Consider the following 23,117-nt stretch of genomic DNA (forward strand, 5'->3'; position numbering starts at 1 on the left):
TGTAGTTTCCAGAGTTAAGTGTCCAGTAGAGGTTCATTTTGTAAATGGTTTCCTTCGACATCTTTTTTCTTAGGTGTGCTAGGCCAGTAAAGTATGCAGGGAAGCTCTTTAAGTTTGGATGGTAGGAGAAGTGGTACTGGCAGAAGTGAAGTTGTGTGGGATATTGTGGAACGTGACTGGAGAACTTACAAAAAGTGAGGTTCGAGTTTGTATCCTGACATGGCACACAGTTTTAATCTGCCAGTAAGATAGAAAAAGGTGCACACACACACTACTCTGCACAGGGAAACATTTATTGAGCAAATGAACATACGTGGCAAATAAATATACATCAACCTATAGAGGTGTTGACGCCTCTGCTTAGAAAAGCTCGTGTAACAGAAGATTATACAAAGCAATCCGAGCAATAGATTTTTACTTGGGGCAGACTCAGTCGGATGACTTCACTGGTAAAGTTGCACACTAAGTGGTGACATACAAGGAAAATGGTTCAAATTATTCAGGTGTTCAAGGTCCCAACAGGCATCCACCTCCAACCCGTAAACTCAGAAAAGCAACAAAGCGCGACGTTGCGACCACTGGCGGAGGGACCACCAGGCGGCGTCCTGTACGTAGGCCAGCGACAGAGTGTCCAGTCGCGGCAGTGACGACACCGTTCCGGAGAGTACGTCCACATCGTCCCCGCACCTTCTCGGACCAACGTCTCGAGCCGCGTCAGATTGCACGGGCTCGACAGTTCCGACGTGTCGGGCCAGGTAGAGTTCTTGAGGCAGAGGCGGCGCAGTCTGCGACAGTAGCGGAGGAAGCCCAGTTGGACCAGCTCCGTGTTGCAGAGGTTCAGTTCCTCGAGCAGACGCAGGAACGGGAGCACCTCGGAGAGTTCGTCACCGGTCAGAGCGTTGTTGACGAGGCAGAGCGAGCGGAGTCCAGTGGGCAGGTGCTTCAGACCCGTCAGCACCACGTCCTCGGCCTCGACGCGGAGCTCCCGCAGCTGGCTGCAGAACCGCAAGAAGGACAGGTCCGAGAGCATTCCGCAACGATCCAACTGCAGCTTCTCGAGAGACCTCAGACCTGCCGCGGCCACCTCCATATCCGCTCCCCCCACACGGCAGTCGCACAGCCGCAACATCTGCAGTTTCCCGAGGTGGCGGAGCTCCGCGTACGCAGCCGACGGCAAGTCGTCGCAACTTTCCAGTTCCAGTTCCTCCAGTTTATCCGAGCAGTGCCGTAGGAATGTCAGGTCATTCAGACTGCGGCAGTGGATTCTTAGAACCTCCAGCCGGCCGAGCCCTTCCAGAGAGTCCAAGTAGTTCGCCGACAGGGACTCTACGTCGAGGCTCAGCTCCGTGAGAAACGGGCACAGCTCCAGGGCAGAGATGATGGCACATTCCGCCCTCGTGCCCGGCTTGAAGAGTGTCAGTGTCGGGTTCCCTCTGACGATCTTCAGCGTCCGGAGTGCTGTAAAACAGATAGGCGAACGAGAAGAGAAGACGATATCTGCAATGCTGAGATCAGTTGTCACGTGCGTAGACCCTAGTCTCTGGCAGTCCTGCACAGCTCGTATGTCAGACATGTTGGTCACTGACAAAAACAACTGAGGGTAGTAAATTTTCACCTCAAACATTTTGGCCACCTTGATTTCAATTTCCTGCAACAGCGGTACGATGGACAATACGGCGCACGTCTCGGCAGATTCTCTCGGACTTCTATTGCTGACGTACCTTTTCCCTTTCCACAGGTGGGTGAATCCTGTCACAATTTTGTACCACTGCTTGCACACAGTAGCACATCGGACCAACTCTGGGATGGGCAGATAGGCAAAGACGCAAAACAGTACGTCGTCTGGCGGGTTGCAGGCGAGTGTTGGCGATTCCATTTCTGTGGACAGAAAGTTAACAGTTATTCCACAGAATAAGTATCGCTAAAGATTTTGTGCATGTCACTTTTATTTAAGGTATGTAAGAGAATGTCAGGCAGGGCAATTTCATGTCAAATTATACAAGCCACAACAACTCAATCGTGAATTTCTGTGGAAAAAAATGTATGTCTGTATCACCTGTGTTAATAAATAAAATATTTTCATTTTAAACTCATAAAAACTGTGCAACATATTCTTTGCTTAATGTCTTAGTAGTTACTGCAATCAAAGTGGGCAATATTTTTTCTGTGTAAAGTGTCAGAAATTTTTCAACATTTTGCATATATCACATCACTGAATTTATAATGTAGAACATGCATATTGACAACACTGTTTCCATCTTTCTTCCATTTATAACAAACGAATGAGAACTTGCACATGAATTGTTCTGCACAGAGTTTTGTTTGAACTTTTTGTCAGATACGATGTCAGTGAGGGAATACAGGAATGAAAGAATGATGTGTGCGGAAGATGAAGAACGAAAAGAAGATGGTGTTTGAGAGAGTGAAAACGCTTTCCAATTGTTGGAAATCTGTCAGAGGTGTTGCAGAAATACCTCGGTCCTGAACTAACTGTGTTACCATCACATCCGTTGTGCAGGAATGGTTATACTCACTACAACAAGAAATTTCACTGAACATCTTGTTGTAGGCTACCTGAATAATCATCATCCCTGGAATGTGATCTGAGGAAGACAATGCAGATGTTTATATTCCTGAGTGTGAAGTAGTTGATATGTTGAATGTTAGCATATCTTATTTAGCCTCTAAGAGGTCCCCTTTTAAATGGCCAGGTGAGATAAGAAGCACAAGAACACAACAGTATGTAGAAAGAAAAGTGGAAGAAGTTGCACAAAGTTTTACAGAACCAACATCTACAAAATTTACTGAAGTTTATAATAAGGAGGCACTTGATGCAGAACCTAAATATAGTGACAAATGCACTCAGTGCAATATGTGGTTTAAAAACCTAAACACTACTATTTTATTACAATGAAATGAACACCCTTAGCTGCTTACACGCGTTGACATATGTCAACTGGGACAGATGAAGATGTGTGCCCCGACCGGGACTCGAACCCAGGATCTCCTGCTTACATGGCAGATGCCCTATCCATCTGAGCCACCGAGGACACAGAGGATAGCGCGACTGCAGGGATTTATCTCTGGCACTCCACCCATGAAACCCACATTCTCAACGTATTGTCCCGCACTACATTCGTAGTGCCCCCGCCCATTATATTCATTACTTACGGCGCGTTGCCAATTCCCAGGAGTTCGGGCACTGTTTGTGCATTCGATGTCAACAAATTTCTCTTCTTCAGGAACGATTTCATTGCCATTGCCAGTCTACATTTCATATCCTCTCTACTTTGACCATCATCAGTTTTTTTCTCCCCAAATAACAAAACTCCTTTACTACTTTAAGAGTCTTAATTCCTAATCTACTTCCCTCAGCATCACCCGACTTAATTCGACTACATTCCATTATCCTCGTTTTGCTTTTGTTGACGTTCATCTTATATCCTCCTTTCAAGACACTGTCCATTCCGTTCAACTGTTCTTCCAAGTCCTTTGCTGTTTCTGACAGAATTATACTGTCATTGGCGAACCTCAAAGTTTGTATTTCTTCTCCGTGGATTTTAATACCTACTCCAAATTTTTCTTTTGTCTCCTTTACTGCTTGCTCAATTTACAGACTGAATAACATCGGGGAGAGGCTACAACCCTGTCTCACTCACTTCCCAACCACTGCTTCCCTTTCATGCCCCTTGACTCTTATAACTGCCAGCTGCTTTCTGTACAAATTGTAAATAACCTATCGCTCCCTTTATTTTACCCCTGCCACCTTTAGTATTTGAAAGAGAGAATTCCAGTCAACATTGTCAAAAACTTTCTCTAAGTCTACAAATGCTAGAAATGTAGGTTTTCCTTTCCTTAATCTTTCTTCTAAGATAAGTCGTAGGGTCAGTATTGCCTCACGTGTTCCAACATTTCTATGGAATCCAAACTGATCTTCCCCAAGGTCGGCTTCTACCACTTTTTCCATTCGTCTGTAAATATTCCCATTAGTATTTTGCAGCTGTAACTTATTAAACTGATAGTTTGGTAATTTTCACATCTGTCAACACCTGCTTTCTTTGGGATTGTAATTATTATATTCTTCTTGAAGTCTGAGGGTATTTCACCTGTCTCATACATCTTGCTCACCAGATGGTAGAGTTTTGTCATGACTGGCTCTCCCAACGCTGTCAGTAGTTCTAATGGAATGTTGTCTACTCCCGGGGCCTTGTTTCAACTCAGGTCTTTCAGTGCTCTGTCAAACTCTTCACACAGTATCATATCTCCCATTTCATCTTCATCTACATCCTCTTCCATTTCCATAATATTGTCCTCAAGTACATCGCCCTTGTATAGACCCCCTATATACTCCTTCCACCTTTCTGCTTTCCCTTCTTTGCTTAGAACTGGGTTTCCATCTGAGCTCTTGATATTCATACAAGTGGTTCTTTTCTCCAAAGGTCTCTTTAATTTTCCTGTAGGCAGTATCTATCTTACCCCTAGTGAGATAAGCCTCTACATCCTTACATTTGTCCTCTAGCCATCACTGCTTAACCATTTTGCACTTCCTGTTGATCTCATTTTTGAGGCATTTGTATTCCTTTTTGCCTGCTCCATTTAATGCATTTTTTTATTTTCTCCTTTCATCAATTAAATTGAATATTTCTTCTGTTACCCAAGGATTTCTACTAGCCCTCGATTTTTTACATACTTAATCCTCTGCTGCCTTCACTATTCCATCCCTCAAAACTACCCATTCTTCTTGTACTGTATTTCTTTCCCCCTTTCCTGTCAATTGTTCCCTTATGCTCTCCCTGAAACTCTGGTTTAGTCAGTTTATCCAGGTCCCATCTCCTTAATTTCCCACCTTTCTGCAGTTTCTTCAGTTTTAATCTACAGTTCATAACCAATAGATTGTGGTCAGAGTCCACATCTGCCCCTGGAAATGTCTTACAAGTTAAAACCTGTTTCCTAAATCTCTCTCTTACCATTATATACTCTATCTGATACCTTCTAGTATCTCCAGGATTCTTCCATGTATACAACCTTCTTTTATGATTCTTGAACCAAGTGTTAGTTATGATTAAGTTATACTCTGTGCAAAATTCTACCAGGTGGCTTCCTTTCATTTCTAACCCCCAATCCATATTCACCTACTATGTTTCTTTCTCTCCCTTCTGCAACACTCGAATTCCAGTCACCCATGACTATTAAATTAATGTCTCCTTTCACTACCTGTATAATTTCTTTTATCTCATCATACATTTCATCGATTTCTTCATCATCTGCAGAGCTAGTTGGCATATAAACTTGTACTACTGTAGTAGGTATCGGCTTTGTGTCTATCTTGGCCACAATAATGCGTTCACTATGCTGTTTGTAGTAGCTTACCCACACTCCTATTCTTCTATTCATTATTAAACTTACTTCTGCATTACCCCTATTTGATTTTGTATTTTTAACCATGTATTCACCTGACCAAAAGTCTTGTTGCTCCTGCCACCGAACTTCACTAATTCCCACTATATCTAACTTTAACTTATCCATTTCCCTTTTTAAATTTTCTAACCTACCTGTCCGATTAAGGGATCTGACATTCCACGCTCCGATCTGTAGAATGCCAGTTTTCTTTCTCCTGATAACGACGTCCTCCTTAGTAGTCCCTGCCCGGAGATCCAAATGGGGGACTATTTTACCTCCGGAATATTTGACCCAAGAGGTTAGAAAATTTAAAAAGGGAAAGGGATAGGTTAAAGTTAGATATAGTGGGAATTAGTGAAGTTCGGTGGGAGGAGGAACAAGACCTCTGGTCAGGTGAATACAGGGTTGTAAATACAAAATCAAATAGGGGTAATGCAGGAGTAGGTTTAATAATGAATAAAAAAATATGAGTGCGGGTAAGCTACTACGAACAGCATAGTGAACGTATTATAGTGGCCAAGATAGACACGAAGCCCATGCCTACTACAGTAGTACAAGTTTATATGCCAACTAGCTCTGCAGATGACGAAGAAATTGAAGAAATGTATGATGAGATAAAAGAAATTATCCAGGTAGTGAAGGGAGACGAAAATTTAATAGTCATGGGTGTCTGGAATGCGAGAGTAGGAAAAGGGAGAGAAGGAAACATAGTAGGTGAATACAGATTGGGGCTAAGAAATGAAAGACGAAGCCGTCTGGTAGAATTTGGCACAGAGCATAACTTAACCATAGCTAACACTTGGTTCAAGTATCATAAAAGAAGGTTGTATACATGGACGAATCCTGGAGATCCTAAAAGGTATCAGATAGATTATATAATGGTAAGTCAGAGATTTAGGAACCAGGTTTTAAATTGTAAGACATTTCCAGAGGCAGATGTGAACTCTGACCACAATCCATTGGTTATGAACTGTAGATTAAAACTGAAGAAATTGCAAAAAGGTGGGAATTTAAGGAGATGGGACCTGGATAAACTGACTAAACCAAAGGTTGTACAGAGTTTCCGGGACAGCATAAGGGAACAATTGACAGGAATGGGGGAAAGAAATACAGTAGAAGACAAATGGGTAGCTCTGAGGGATGAAGTAGTGAAGGCAGCAGAGGATCAAGTAGGTAAAAAGACGACGGCTAGTAGAAATCCTTGGGTAACAGAAGAAATATTGAATTTAAAAGATGAAAGAAGAAAATATAAAAATGCAGTAAATGAAGCAGGCAAAAAGGAATACAAACGTCTCGAAAATAAGATCGACAGGAAGTGCAAAATGGCTAAGCAGGCATGGCTAGAGGACAAATATAAGGATGTAGAGGCTTATCTCACTAGGGGTAAGATAGATACAGCCTACAGGAAAATTAAAGAGACCTTTGGAGAAAAGAGAACCACTTGTATGAATATCAAGAGCTCAGATGGAAACCAAGTTCTAAGCAAAGAGGGGAAAGCAGAAAGGTGGAAGGAGTATATAGAGGGTCTATACAAGTGCGATGTACTTGAGGACAATATTATGGAAATGGAAGAGGATGTAGATGAAGATGAAATGGGAGATACGATACTGCTGAAGAGTTTGACAGAGCCCTGAAAGACCTGAGTCGAAACATGGCCCCGGGAGTAGACAATATTCCATTAGAACTACTGACGGCCTTGAGAGAGCCAGTCATGACAAAACTTTACCATCTGGTGAGCAAGATGTACAAGACAGACAAAATACCCTCAGACTTCAAGAGGAATATAATAATTCCAATCCCAAAGAAAGCAGGTGTTGACAGATGTGAAAATTACCAAACCATCAGTTTAATAAGCCACAGCTGCAAAATACTAACGCGAATTATTTACAGACGAATGGAAAAAGTGGTAGAAGCCGACCCCGGGGAAGATCAGTTTGGATTCCGTAGAAATGTTGGAACACGTGAGGCAATACTAACCCTACGACTTATCTTAGAAGGAAGATTAAGGAAAGGCAAACCTACGTTTCTAGCATTTGTAGACTTAGAGAAAGTTTTTGACAATGTTGACTGGAATTCTCTCTTTCAAACACTAAAGGTGGCAGGGGTAAAATACAGGGAGCGAAAGGCTATTTACAATTTGTACAGAAACCAGATGGCAGTTATAAGAGTCGAGGGGCATGAAAAGGAAGCAGTGGTTGGGAAGGGAGTGAGACAGGGTTGTAGCCTCTCCCCGATGTTATTCAATCTGTATATATTGAGCAAGCAGTAAAGGAAACAAAAGAAAAATTTGGAGTAGGTATTAAAATCCAGGGAGAAGAAATAAAAACTTTGAGGTTTGCCGATGACATTGTAATTCTGTAAGAGACAGCAAAGGACTTGGAAGAGCAGTTGAATGGAATAGACAATGTCTTGAAAGGAAGATACAAGATGAACATCAACAAAAGCAAAACGAGGATAATGGAATGTAGTCGAATTAAGTCGGGTGATGCTGAGGGAATTAGATTAGCAAATGAGACACTTAAAGTAGTAAAAGAGTTTTGCCATTTGGGGAGCAAAATAACTGATCATGGTCGAAGTAGAGAGGATATAAAATGTAGACTGGAAATGGCAAGGAAAGCGTTTCTGAAGAAGAGAAATTTGTTAACATCGAGTATAGATTTAATTGTCAGGAAGTCGTTTCTGAAAGTATTTGTATGGAGTGTAGCCATGTATGGAAGTGAAACATTGACAATAAATAGTTTGGACAAGGAGAGAATAGAAGCTTTCGAAGTGTGGTGCTACAGAAGAATGTTGAAGATTAGGTGGGTAGATCACGTAACTAATGAGGAGGTATTGAATAGGATTGGGGAGAAGAGAAGTTTGTGGTCCAACTTGACTAGAAGAAGGGATCGGTTGGTAGGACATGTCCTGAGGCATCAAGGGACCACAAATTTAGCATTGGAGGGCAGCGTGGTGGGTAAAAAATCGTAGAGGGAGACCAAGAGATGAATACACTAAGCAGATTCAGAAGGATGTAGGCTGCAGTAGGTACTGGGAGATGAAGGAGCTTGCACAGGGCAGATTAGCATGGAGAGCTGCATCAAACCAGTCTCAGGACTGAAGACCACAACAACAACAACATCTTTTTTAAAAAATACTAAATCCCATCGAATGCTTACTCTGAAATGTTCTAGCTCATACGGGATGTCAACAGTGGATCTTTCAGTCATAACATCATATGTATTAATCTGTATGGAACGGAAGCTTCAAAAACAGTGAAATCGAGAATGAAATGGGTGCGCTTTTGTTACACAGCCTAAGTGCAGGGCACGTGACGTCCTTAGCCAATCAGAACACAGAACAGACCACATTACACGTTGTGTAATCAGCCAATCACATCTTCAATCCGCGAACACACAAACGAAATCACATTTTAAGCAAGAAACTTGAACAGACACTGCAAAGTAATGTAGAATATACGCAGTAGAAAGCCAAGTGACGCTGTTACGAATTTAGTTTTGAGGAAATTGGAAATATAGGTTTCGCCGAAAGGCACGGAATTTTTGTTGCCAGTCATGCTTGCAACATTCTTCAAAAGAATTACTGCATCACAGTTCCGTCGGTCAGGTAAAGTTTACCTGGTTCAGCAAAAAAGTAATTTACAGTAAAACACGAATCCGAAGCGACCGAAAAATCAGGAGTTCGTGTTAGAAAAATCGTGTTAAGTGAAAAACACAGATTTTAATAAGTATACATGTACAGCAGTACACTAATGTATAATACACTACACTATGAATCATGTTATTGTAGACTTATAATACTATAAAGTGATTGTGAAATTACAAGTACTCACAAATTATGTACATTACTTTGTTGGAAAAAATTCGGTCATGGTTCGCTGACGTTCATGGGAACGATAATATTTTGTAATTTCACAACCCATTGTAACGACAGCGTCCGTAAACCCAGAAGTGACGTCGGATGTTCAAGTGAACCGTTCTAAACAGTCCAAGGCTGCAAACATCTCCTGACGGGTAGGTGGAATGGTATCTGTATTCTCTTCCTCTTCACTTTCTTCTGATGGCCCTTCTTGCACCTCGTTCACAGCTTTTGGCACATCTGATTCCACAGAAGCACATACAGCAACATCGCCGTCTATACTAATGAATTCTTCGAAACTAATCCCAGGGTTCGCAACGTCCTGCAGAACTGTCCGTTCATGAGGTGAAGTGGCATCTTCTAACTCGTGGACATCTTCAGTGTTGCTGTATCTCCAAGCTCTGTTAATGCATTTCCCTGTATGATGTGGCGATACTGAGTTCCAGGCTGCTGCGATGGGATTTTATTGCGTCAAGCAGATTCCTATTTGGGATTGCACTATTGTTTTCAGCGCACGAATTGCAGCTCTTACAAGTCGCTTGCGATAAGATCTCTTTATGAGAGAGATTATGCCTTGGTCCAAAGGCTGAAGGCAGCTTGTGGCGTTGGGTGGAAAAGACTGAACCTTTATGTTGGATAGGTTCAGATCAGGAACGTTATGGGCAGTACATCTGTCTAATGTACGAAGAACATGTCTATTTTGAGCAACCATTCGACTGTTGAAACGAAGAAGCCACTTGAGAAATGATGTGCCATCGATCCAAGCTTTCTTGTGGTGACAGTAGATGCAAGGTAAAGTGTCCATATTTATGTTTTTTTTAAAACAACGTGGTTTCTCAGATTTACCGATAACCGAAGGACGAAACTTCTCGCTGCCGTCAGCATTACAGCACAGTACAACAGTCACACGTTTTTTGCTTCGGGCTCCACCCTAACACTTATCACCTTTTATCCCCAGGGTGTAATTTGGAAAAAGATTGTAGAAAAATCCAGTTTCATCCATGTTAAACACATCACACGAAGCATACTTTTCCCTCAATCGGTTGAATTCATGCAATCAGCTGTTCGCGCTTTCTTCATCAACTTTATTTGCTTCACCACAAATTTGTACAGATGAAATTTAATGTCTCTTTTGGAACCGATACAACCAACCAGCAGAACAACGGAAGTCTTCGATGCACATATCTTTAGCAATATCATTTGCTTTTGACTGAATCACAGAGCCAGTTAAAGGTATGTTAGATGCACGCATATGATGGAACCATTCTAGCAGTAACGTCTCGATGTCTTCGTACTTGGCGGTACGAAGTCGTTTAGATTTGTTTCTCGATTCTTAATAATCGTGGATAAAGTAGATTTAGGTATTCCAAACTGCTCTGCAATTGCTGTTTTCTTGGTACCACGATCCACTTCATCTAGAATCTTAAGCTTTAACTGTACATTTAGAGCCGTCCGTTTCCTCTTTGCCATTTTCGCGTGCTACGGTACCGGTTGTAACTTTAGTTTTTATTCAGTATTCCAAATTGGTACTGCTCCGACTAACAGAGCACCTGTCAAATCTGGCACTGAGTGCGTCCCTAAATGCTGCTGCACACGTTATTGAATGTCTTACAATGTACAGCATGCGCCGATTGTTGAGGTAATAATCGCGGCTACCGACCTACAATACGTTAAATACGAGTCAACAATAAGTATAATTAGCTTTGTAGCTACATTTTCTACATTCATTTCGGAAAAAAATTACGCTTCAGAATACTCTAATGTCGGAAGTTTGTGTTACAGAGAAATTTAATTACGCTAGGAATTCGCCTTAAGCGAAATTCGTGTTAACCGATAAAACATACCATAAGAACTAATGTATTCCTGGTGGGACCAATATTTTTTTCGCGTTAACCGCGAGTTCGTCTTATGCGAGTTCCCGCTAACGAGGTTATAGTGATTTTTTTTCTGGAGATCTGCTTGAGGGAAAATGTACTCCGCTAGTTAACTGCAAAATGTTTATTAATCTTTCTGCCATATCGTGGGATTGCTTCTCTGACGTCCCGCCGCATATCCCCCCCCCCCCCCCTCACTGAATTTCGTCGAACACTCAATTTCCTACAATTTCATGTCTATTGTGTTTCCTTTTCCCAAATTTCGCCTCGCCCATTTTAACGACGACTCCTGGTCTTCCAACTGTTAAGTGTTTACCGCCAACTCGATACCCGCTTCGTGACAGAAGAAATCCCAGTCCGTCGCCGTACGTATACATGCCGAAATTTGTGACAAGTTTCACCGTCTTCGGACACACATGGAGCATGCGACTACCCTTCAGCGCCCACCGTCGGCGCCAGCAACGAAACGAATCCTCACTGAATAAGAAATTAGAAAGGACTTTGCATTTAGGGCGTGGAAGCACATTATGAGAGCCTAACCACGATCATAGAGTAAACCTCTCTGGAGAGAGCATTGCGTTCTGCGCATGTTGTCAACAGTAAACCAGGATTGTCACGTGTTTTCGGGACTTCGCTGGGTCTAGTGAAGCAGGGGATACAACCCGTCGGCTTTGAACAATGACGTCATTCCTTAGTCATAGATAGTAATGTCTCCACTTCGAGGCATAGATAATAAAGCAGTTCTGTGTTCTAATAAGCGCTATCATTAAAATAATTGAATGTGAATCTAAAAGCGATCGCTTGATATTCGCTAAATCATTAAACGTGTGATTTAATTAAGTTAAATAAACAATCAAAACATATAAAATGAAACAGGTTGCAAATGTAACGTACATGTATTTCCACCTATTCGTAAGTAGGATCAGTTTATTCTATCTCGTGAGATTTTTTTTAAAAAAAGCCAAAAAACACTTATCAGCTACTGAAGCATCTGTATCTTAGGATCAGTTTATTCTATCTCGGGAGATTTTTTTTTAAAAAGCCAAAAACCACTTATCAGCTACTGAAGCATCTGTATCTTCTAATGGGTGCGGGAGTTCCGACTCCTGGGGAGGTGGGTGGGTGTGAGTCGGACAGATGCTTCAGTAGCTGATAAGTGTTTTTTGGCTTTTTTAAAAAAAAATCTCACGAGATAGAATAAACTGATCCTAAGATACAGATGCTTCAGTAGCTGATGAGTGTTTCTTGGCTTTTTTTTAAAAAAAAAAATCTCACAAGATAGAATAAACTGATCCTATTTTATGTTAGTAATAGCGGAGACGAAATAAACAGCACATCTACAATTTGTATCCCGTGTTCCACTTAGGGTTTACTGAAGCGGAGGATACATCGTTCAGGTGAAGAACAGGACAGTAATGCTAGTGAAAACGAAGAAATCGCCTTACGACAAACTCGTATTCCGGACTGTACTTAAGCAACACACTTCGAATTAGCTTTTAATTTGTATCGGGTTTCATTTGCGGTCTAGTGAAGCAGGGGATACATAGTTCAAGTGAACAACAGGCCAGCAATGCTAGTTTAAACTAAGAAATCGACTACGCTGAACTTGTATCCCGTACTGCACTGCACAGTTCGAAAGACTTTCGAGATACAACTGACATACATGTAACGTGATGTATTCTTTGCTAGTAATTTCATTCATTTCTTTCCACTGTATTTTGCGGAGAAATACTAAGATACAAACACGCGATATCGTTAACGTGAAAATACTACTGGCCCTTACATATGTGAAATAAAGTTTATCTCTCTCGCATTCCTTTGTTTCTCAACATTCTCCTCAGCTCTTTCATCTTTGTAATACATGCTCTCTGGCGACTTGTGACATTGTTCAAAGCCGACGGGTTGTATCCCCTGCTAAACTAGACCCACTTCGCTGAGCGTGTGTGCTTTCCGCAGAGTTTGAAGTTTATAATATCAAGAGTGTTGTTGTGTTTCCGCCGTCTGTTGGTAGTTTAATAGCAATGGTGAATTACTGTTGTTGATACGGATGCAAAGAAAAATATGTGAAAGAAGGGATAGTAACTTTCCAAGGGTACTTATAATTAAGGCTTGATTCTGTAGACGTATTTTTCTACGATTTTATGACTATATAATATATATTACGGCTCGTACAAAAGCTTACAAACAATCGCTTCCTCTCGTAAATTTGCTAGTGGAACAGGAAAGGGAATGGTTAGTTGTTTCAGCAAATACTACCCTCCATGCATTTATCAGTGACTTGTCGATTATGTATATAGATTTGAAAGACGGGAGACAGATAAATTCAATGGAGTGGGACTCTGTAATTGTCTTCGTATAATGTGTGAGTCCAAACCTATTTTTTTTTACTATAAAGTTACAGTAGGAGACCATGTTAAGTGTGTCTGGGACATGGAGAATGATTAGTGTGATTTATATTTTAGTTTCCCGAAGGATGAACAACGAGTAAAGATGTGGCTCCAGAAAATGAGGAGTAATTTTGTCCCCACAAAATATTCCAAAGTATGTTCACAACACTTTGAAGAGGAATGTTTAGACAGAGAAAAGTTTGGATGTGTGTGGCTGACACGCCCGGGTTCGATTCCTGGTGGGGTCAGGGATTTTCTCTGCCTCGTGATGACTGGGTGTTGTGTGCTGTCCTTAGGTTAGTTAGGTTTAAGTAGCTCTAAGTTCTAGGGGACTGATGACCATAGATGTTAAGTCCCATAGTGCTCAGAGCCATTTGAATCTTTTTTTTTGTGTGGCTGAAGGTAGATGCTATACCAACTATTTTTAATTTTCCACAGCAGACAGCACCAATTTCTGCATTCAGCTTAAATACATTTTCTGCACAAATCAAATAAAAAACACAATAGTGTAGCTAATCAAAGTACACATTCATCTTCTTTGGTGTATTTTGCCTTCAATTTATTTTCTTCACCATTTGATTAACAAGCCTAAAATATTAGTAAACATGTCCCCAAACTCTTTCATTTGTGTCACTTTCCACTTCCCTTAATGGTGTTATAAGGGTTGACTGTTAAATGACCAACTGTATTTGCTTTACAGTACATTTATTCTTCGACGCCTTTTTTATCCCCTTCTTACTCAGTCTACTATTTATTTAATAAACTGGGAGCAAGTACGTAAAATGCGTTAAATAAACACTTCGAAGTGTCACCAGCAAGAAAAATTGTGCTTTAGGTCGCAAAAACGAGAAAATATACGCAGAAATAGCAGAAAAAGAAGGAATTAGCAGGGATATAATCGCAAATGTGTAGTAAATTCGGTGTTTTTCGGACACTTGCAAAAGTACTAGCGTACTGTTAAGTCTTTTTACAAGATTATCACTGCAAAAATGTGCGTCAGGCTCTATAATACTATAAAGTGCCGTACCATACCGAAAACTACCAAAAATCGAGTGCATCTGAACTGTAACACCCATCGCAAAGAAGCAGAATGCAATATCACTTGCCCTTAAAAGTTACGTAGCTGGTTTATTCCCGGTATCAAATGGATACTATTAAAATGTCTGCGCAACATATATAAATAATCCACGACACGTACGAAAAGAATCCGTATGTACTAGGACAAACACACGTCACGTGACCAGGCCGGCAATGTGTGTTGACAACACAAAATCTGTTCTGCGCATGTGAATGCTCACTCCAGAGATATTTACTCTATGACCACGATCATGGTTTACCTTTACTTATTCTATAAAATGCAGCCTTGCCGACAAGGCAGCCTTCACACGCCATCTTGCCTGAACTACGACAAGGCAACTGATAGAGGGCTTCGAATGAGACCAAATTTCGTAATATGTCACAGTACTCCATACACAGCGCGCAGGATAATGTGATGTTTCACTGGCCCTGAGCGACCGCCAGAGTTGTACTGCGAAGTTATCACATCATCTCTGGTCAAAAATCGACATTTTCATGAAACATCTATAATTTAAGTTTTAGTGACGAGTTCCGTTCATAAACTGAAGTTATGCTCTTACTTTCCTGCTTACTCACGCTATGGAAATCTCTATACATTCGCGGAAATAGTAGATTATTCATGACATAAGTCATACATTTCACTGCTATGTCACAAACTAACTCTTTCACCACATTCGCGTTTTTTTGCTTTGACATTAGGTGGTTTTCCCACTAACAAATTAACAGCTCTTCGAACGTAATCTCGACATCTGGCTCCGCTACAGACCAGTACAACCCACGATCAGATTTTTCTGCCAATTAAAGCTGTCCCAGCTTAACCACATCAACGGAAATCGCGAGAAATTCGGAAAATACAGTGCAGAACATTTGAACCACAATCGTAAAGATCAATACCTATTCTTAAAACTGCCAAATATTTGCAACGTCGGATAATGTAGAAGTCTCCACTTCACTCTCAGCATTTTAATTTGGATAACTAACACCCACCCACCCAAAAAAAAAAAAACTCCCGTCAATAATTTGGGCAGTACAATGGTCAGTATATAGTGCGAAACGGCATTTTACTCTTATTTCGTATGTGACATACCACTGACGACATAATTGTAATCAACTAGTGTATAACCTATGGCTTCCTTTGAATAAACTACTAAGTTAAAATTTACGATAGTTTAGTAACAATTTCACACTCTCTCTCCCTTTAACATTCTAGGATTAAGTTCTGTTGTTACGTCCCAGCCGTATCATACCCACGGAAATCGAGATAAGGAAACCACGACATATTCGGAATAAAAGAGCCATATATTTCTTGCACATAAGAGCAGCAATATGACTGCTTCATTCGCATTCACTTAATATTTCGTCTTACATTCTTGTCTAACCACATCTACGGAAAAAACACCCACTCTTTCTGACGAGCAAAATTACTTAGGAAGCCACAGCTCTATTTCTATACTGTATGTATATTAATGTGTGTGTACGAGCGCGACGAAACAGTCACTATGCCATTGGTTGAATAGATCACGTCTGCTATGTCGCTGTAATTGGCTAACTAGGTCACGTGGCCTTTGCTCAGATTAGGTTCGTTCGCGATACAGTTGCAACCACGCGAATGCGTTCGACGCACGCATTCTCCCAGTTCCTGTGGTTTGTGACTGGTTGATAGCTGGTTAAATTCGAAACACATACGTTAAATGATTAGTCGTCGATGAGCATTTTAATGCCACAAAAATAAATCTGAAGTGTGTGCCCACTATGTACTTTTACCACTAGATCTATATAAACATCCAGCATCTGGGCACAGTCATTGGAAAAATGACTGATGTGGGGATATAGAGGAATGTTCGATTCGCGTCGTCTGCTTTGACCAATGCCATACGAAACATGGAGGATGCTAAGTTCACCGGACTTGGATACGATGTGACGTCATTAAGACGTATACACCCTACATCGAAAACGATAGAAACCGTATATCGACTATTCGACTTTTGTGAACTTTCGAGAGGTTGTGACAGGGTAGCGCTGTGCTCTGCACCATTCGTTTAAATGTGTTTTGCGTTCCTTGCGTTTAAATCGTGTATTGTACTGTGTTTGTCCTGTGCGTTGTTTTTCGTTGCTCGTCTCTAATTATGTGTTCAGCATTCGAGAGACTAATGAGAGAAAAGCTGAAAAGAGTTCAGCATCGATGACGACGGGCAATTGCGTGGTTATTGTGAATCTCAAGCAGAAATTGATGTACTTCTGACCCAACTGAAGTGCGTCGGTTATTCGTACTCGGTGAGAAGAAGCACTCAGCAGCCAAAATCTTTAGATGCGTCAAGATACTAACCTTTGGTTAAGATTACATTGAGAAATCCACTTCCCCTCGTATTTCATCTCCGGTCGACGATTTTTCTTCAACAATGCCTCATATTTTTCTTTATAAGTTCGAAATTCAATCATTCTACAGACCAGTCATTACTGGACACTAAGGTACCTGTCTCTGCGGTCCGAGTGTAAAATTACTTGGAATTATGGTTGATAAAAGACTATGTTGGGATGGACATATAAATTACTTAGCTAACAAACTTGCACGAGTTCTCTTTCAGCTATATAAATTAAGAAAAAAAAGTCAGCAAGAGTATGCTGCTACAATCTAATATGTACTGACAGGACCAATTCGATGAAACCATACTAAAATATTGATAATAAATAAATATTATTTTCGGCGTAAGCATTCAATACAACAATCACACAATCTAATCTGGTCGGGACATAAGAAGACTTCACTTTTTTACGAAACGTGCTGTCCGTGGTGTTTTCAAGGCCACGGTCAGGAATATTTCTATTAATATCCAGCTCTTTTATTTTGGCGAAATACATATACGCTGCCACACTGAGCTGTTATCAGAATCGAACGTGTCAAAACAAACCACTAGCTGACGACAGTTTAAAATCTCGAACGTTCGTAAAAGTCGATAGGTGTGTTAATCGACTAAAGCGTATATACGTCATAATGACGTCACATCATATCCAGGTTGGGTGAACTTAGCATCCTCCTACGAAACATGCGACAACCGCCTAATACAATATGGCGACTGTAACGTTATGTTATTGATTTTTTGAAACTGGCTACGCTACAGAGCAGTCTGTCACCACGAAAAGGTTTTTATCTGTAATTAGAGTTGCGGCCGATGGATGGTTGCAACTTGTTTCGAATGATCAGAGGAAATCGTTCTGTCTGGCTCCTAAGACTTAAGACTGACCCAAAGATATTCACGCGCGCTTGCGCAAAACTGTGTGTTTATTCTCGTTGGAAAAAAGTACTAGGTTAGTCTTTTCAAGGACCTCTATATTTCAATCTTATGAAAATTTAATACATCTTGGTTTAATTTTATTTTCTTGAGGGATTTTTTTGTGGAAATCTGCTACATATATGAAGCCTGGGTTTTCAAAAGCAAAAGGATCTCACTACCTTCTTTCAACGTTACTTTCAAAAAGAATAGTTTTTTCTGTCATACAAGGGCCTGATCACAAGAGCCGATAGTTGGGGGTCACGTACTACAGTCATTGCTATAAATGACATGCGATCATTCATCTGGCTCATTTTAAAGGGGAGGTTGCATAGCTAGAAATAAGCACACATTTATTAGTGAAATTAAGCTGGCTATCAGTTTCTTAAAAGTGGGCACATTGCGGCCACTCCCTAATAACCAAACGAACGATAATTTTTCTTCAAAACAATTTCTGTTATTTGTAAATTATCTGCAATGTAAAATCAATCAGCAACAAAATTTGTGTTACCAAAATCAATGAGGCAAGCCGATCAATTTTTTTCATGCATAAAAAAGAACAGGAAGTTGATGAGGAAAGTTGTATCAGGAATAATTAAGAACATCTTCAATTAACATTTTGTATCACTAGTTCTCAAAGAAGTGCCGACCACACGTGGGAGGCAGAAACGTCTGACTCAGTCCCATACCAATCGATGTTTTTGGAAAGCTTGCTACTGCCACTCTGCAAATACGCAATAATGAAACACTGCAATCCCCCCCCCCCCTTTTTTTTTTTTGTCCGACGCATTTCGAGATTTTCTCATCGTCATGATTTATATATGCATTAGTATTTTTTGTGTTGTACTGCCTGTTTTGCACTATAGCCGTCTTTTTGTGATCAGAAGCTACTGCACCTATTACATTATACAGAAAGACCCCCGCAAACCATCACTCATACTGTTTGTGAAATTTCAATGTGTGTGTGTGTGTGTGTGTGTGTAATGTAGGCGACACAGTACCGTATCTTTACCTCAAAAAGACGACAGTGCAGTGTTAGAGGGGCACAACACACAAAAGACTTACGTAAATATTTTCACTTGCCTTTGAGAATAAATTCTCAAAACGCGTAGTGCTAAGCACGACGAAAATACGTACCCGGTGCATTATTTCATTACTTAAATCAAGGTAATTAAATGAGAAACATTTGAGCAACGTGAAGACGGCAGAAACGTCAACTAGCGCTATAGGTGGTCAGAAAACGAAACACGCGAATTTTAGCGTTCGAGTAAACGCCGAGGAGTCTGACGGTCGGAACTATCACAAAGCTGTGCATTCGTACTAGAGACAGTTTGAAGACGGTAGCACTTCGTTCTGATAGCCTTACTCGAACGCAACTACTGTTTAACAAAAGCACAGCGCACTCCCTATTTCAGCGTTTCCGAAGCTACCATGCCCTATTTGGTGGATTTCGTATTGATATTTGCTGCAGCCCATAATGGACCTAACGAAGAGAGGTCCTTTTCTCCTGCATTTGTTGTGCTACAGTGTCAGGAAGTCCGATATCGATATATAAAAAATTTACCATATTTGTCCCCCCTCCACAGAAATAGGCAGGTCTCTAGTATATCCCGAGATCCTTGTTGGACTAGAGGCAGATAACTTGGCCGAGTTGGCGAAGGCAGCGACATTTAAAGTCGAAGCTTTTCGTTGCAAGCAGGCCTGTAGTAGCCTAATTTTTAGGTTCGCGCCATGTGTAAACACACTTTGCAACAATTACCGCAGTTCTGATCCTAAAGAAAACAGAAGGTTAAATTCTAAACACATACATTAAATAATTAGTCGTCGATATGCATTTTAATACCACAGAACTAAATCTGAAGTGTGTGCCCACTATGTACTTTTACCACTAGACCTGTATAAACATTCAGCATTTGGGCGCAGTCATTTCAAAAATGACTGTTGGTGGTGGGGGGCGAGGGGATATAGAGGAATGTTCGATTCGCGTCGTCTGCTTTGACAAATGACGTAACACGCGACAACCGCCGAACACAATATGGCGACTGTAACGGTATGTTATTGATTTTTTGAAACTGGCTAAGCAGACTGGCAGTCTGTCACCACAAAAATGTTTTTTTCTTTAGCACCATATTAGTTGGCTTCGCCAACTAACGAACTATCTTCTTCCAACCTAATCTACACCTCGCGCAAAGTTATAGATTAGTCTGTCATCAAACCAGATTTATTTAGTTTCACATTCATAGGCTTCATCATCTCACAACCAAACAGTCACCTTCCAACCTAACCTAATCCGTCGTATAAGCTACCTCAAAAGTGTTTTTTTTTTCTTACAAACTTCGTTGGCTTCGCCAACTAACAACGAAAATGTTAATGTGTGCACCGAAAGGCGACAGCAGCCATTAACATTACGTCACTGGTCGAAGACTCGTATTGATTAGACCCTGCACGGGCACTGTAGCACAAGGACAGATTACACACAATAACGAATCATCGTGCATGGAAGAAGTGGAACACGTAAAGTATCATTTAACCACACAAAGTTTACATTTAACAATTTGTTTTTTCATACACAAAGCCAACTTGACAGACACTTACTTTGCAGACAAAGTTTGGCGAAAGAAAGGCTTCCCTATAACAGCGAACTTTCCCTTCGTGATTATAAAGAATGACAAACAATATACATCAAGAAATACATCGGCTATTCAGATCAGAATTGCACGAATTACACAAATAGAACACAGCCTCACAGACGACGCAACGCGCCCTCCTAGCTCCTACTATAAGGCTATTGATTTTCGGATGTCAGTGTTGCCAAACGTTTCAGAGAAAATTCCGCTAGAATGCGTTCTATTTTGCAGTACAACACCCTAGATTACACCGATATTTTATTATAATTACAAGCGCTAAAATGTACGCAATCAGCTAGACAATGAATGTATGCTGTGCAATGAAATGTTACTTGGTTGTGTAAACGTGTTGCACAAGGTCACTGGTAATCTTCGATGTAAAGAAGGCAGTACCACCTGCACAGGCAATGGAATATAGTAACGGCTATAAAATCCTGAGAAATTAAAAAAAATCGAGTATACCGTTTCCATTACATTTGTTCTTCTCTTGTCTCAGATCCTTGTTTCTAAATGCAAATACAGAAATGAGAAAATCATGTCCAAGGAATTGTACACCACAAATCGAAACGAGAATTTGTTTTGTTGGCTCAGTTTTATGTCATATTTTCAGAAGAATGATGAAGATTAGATGGGTAGATCACGTAACTAATGAGGAGGTGTTGAATAGGATTGGGGAGAAGAGAAGTTTGTGGCACAACTTGACTAGAAGAAGGGATCGGTTGGTAGGACATGTTCTGAGGCATCAAGGGATCACCAGTTTTAGTATTGGAGGGCAGCGTGGGGGGGTAAAATTCGTAGAGGGAGACCAAGAGATGAATATACCAAGCAGATTCAGAAGGATATAGGTTGCAGCAGTTACTCAGAGATGAAGATGGTTGCACAGGATAGAGTAGCATGGAGAGCTGCATCAAACCAGTCTCAGGACTGAAGACCACAACAACATCAACAACTGGCAACTGTCGGCAAATAAAAGCATCGATATATCAGGGCGTTAACATTAAAAAAAAAAAAGGCATCGGAACGCTACGACGAGTATTTAATCTGAACTTTATACAGTAATTACATTACAAATTTGTTCAAGTTAAAACACTGTAGGTATTTGTTACGTGGCAGACTCGTCTGAGAATCTTATAATTTACGTTAATGCCTGAATTCTGCCTACTGCATAGACTCGAGCTTTTCTCGTAGACTGCCAGTTTGCTCTTCAAATTTTTATCAGCCAGATTCTCCTTCTTATTGCATCTGTCCCTTCAGAAAATTTCTTCCCTTCGAGCGTGGAAAGTGTAGAACAACGCACAGTGCTGTAGCATTATTCAAACGAAAGTTACGAAAATATACAGTAATAAAATATAAGAGATTTTTTGTCTGTTTGGAAAATAAACATCCTGTGCCTGCCCGAGCACCACATAACCAGAGTTAGAAAAAATATATATGAAAGATTACACCCTTCAAGCTTTCTAATACAGAGCTAATATCGGAAAAGAAGATTTTGCATGTCTTAAAATAACAAAAGTTCAAAAACATCAAGCCTGGTAGATTTTCTAGTGATTAGTACACACAAATATCTGGTTGTGTATTAATATTGAAAAATAGTTCACTTTTAATTGTAACTATGTATAGGTCCCGTCTGGGAAATTTTAAATTGTTTATGAGGTATCTGGATTCCTTTCGAAGTCTTTATATGTTTGTTCTGTTGCTGCTGATTGGTGGGTAAGTATTTTTAAATATCCAGTTACATTATACTATGTTATCTGTCAGACAGAAGCAAGCAGTCAATAGTCTGTGGTGACTTAAAGGGGAAAAAATGATCTGGAAACCTTATTAGGATCCTACAATTTGAGCACAGTAATTAAGATCCTACAATTTGAAATCAGCAATTAATTTGCCAACACTGGTGGATAAAGACAGTAGGACGCTAACTGATAATGTTTTCTTTGGTGAAGCTCAAAGCAATAAAGTAACTGTTTACCCAGCAAAAATTGCTCTGTCTGATCATGATGCACAGTTAGTTAGGATAAATAAACATAGTGCATCCAGTACAGATACTCCTCAGATACAATAATTAATGACTCCAGGACAAATGTGTCCAAGAATAGTTCACAGGAGATGACAAGGGATGAAATTTATAACGAACCAAATGCTAATGTAAAATTTAATCTATTCCATGATAAATTAATATCATTATTTCAAAATTGCTTTCCATATAAACTAATCAAGAAGGACATTAAACAGCTCTGTAAAAATACATGTACCACTAGAGGGTTTAAAGCATTTTGTGAAAGGAAAAGGGAAATGTATCTGTTGGGAAGAACAACAAGAGACACTGCAGTACTTACACACTACAAAATTGCTCAAAATTATGAAGAGAAGTTATTTAAAAGTCAAGAAATGTGGACATAATGTCAGAAATCGGTAATTCTGACAACAGCATTAAAGCTATATGGAATGTAGTGAAAAAAGAGATATGACAATCAGCTACAGAACAGGACAACATCACTATCAAATTCAATGAAAGGACTATAAATAATCAATCACAGGTAACAAATATATTTAATAATCATTTCTTAAATATAGTATAAAGCATAAGGACAAACAGCTCAAGTGAAAAATTGATACAGTATGTTG

General features: G+C 40.3%; 1 protein-coding gene across 2 annotated transcripts; it reads right to left on the reverse strand.

Annotated features, from left to right (window-relative positions):
• Positions 1–272: 272 nt before the first annotated feature.
• On the reverse strand, positions 273–20,573 carry LOC126108547 (S-phase kinase-associated protein 2-like). Of its 2 annotated transcripts, none has more exons than XM_049913835.1 (2): positions 20,461–20,573; positions 273–1,878 (listed from the first exon to the last, which is right to left on the reverse strand). In XM_049913835.1, exon 2 carries the CDS (start codon positions 1,874–1,876, stop codon positions 500–502), a length of 1,377 nt encoding a protein of 458 aa, XP_049769792.1. In that variant the 5' UTR covers positions 1,877–1,878; positions 20,461–20,573; the 3' UTR covers positions 273–499. The 2 variants fall into 2 exon arrangements, with proteins under 2 accessions (XP_049769792.1, XP_049769793.1); XM_049913836.1 differs by lacking the exon at positions 20,461–20,573 and adding an exon at positions 9,233–9,512.
• Between the last annotated feature and the right edge of the window lie 2,544 nt (positions 20,574–23,117).

This window comes from Schistocerca cancellata, chromosome 11 (assembly GCF_023864275.1).
Source record: "Schistocerca cancellata isolate TAMUIC-IGC-003103 chromosome 11, iqSchCanc2.1, whole genome shotgun sequence".
Classification (NCBI taxonomy): domain Eukaryota; kingdom Metazoa; phylum Arthropoda; class Insecta; order Orthoptera; family Acrididae; genus Schistocerca; species Schistocerca cancellata.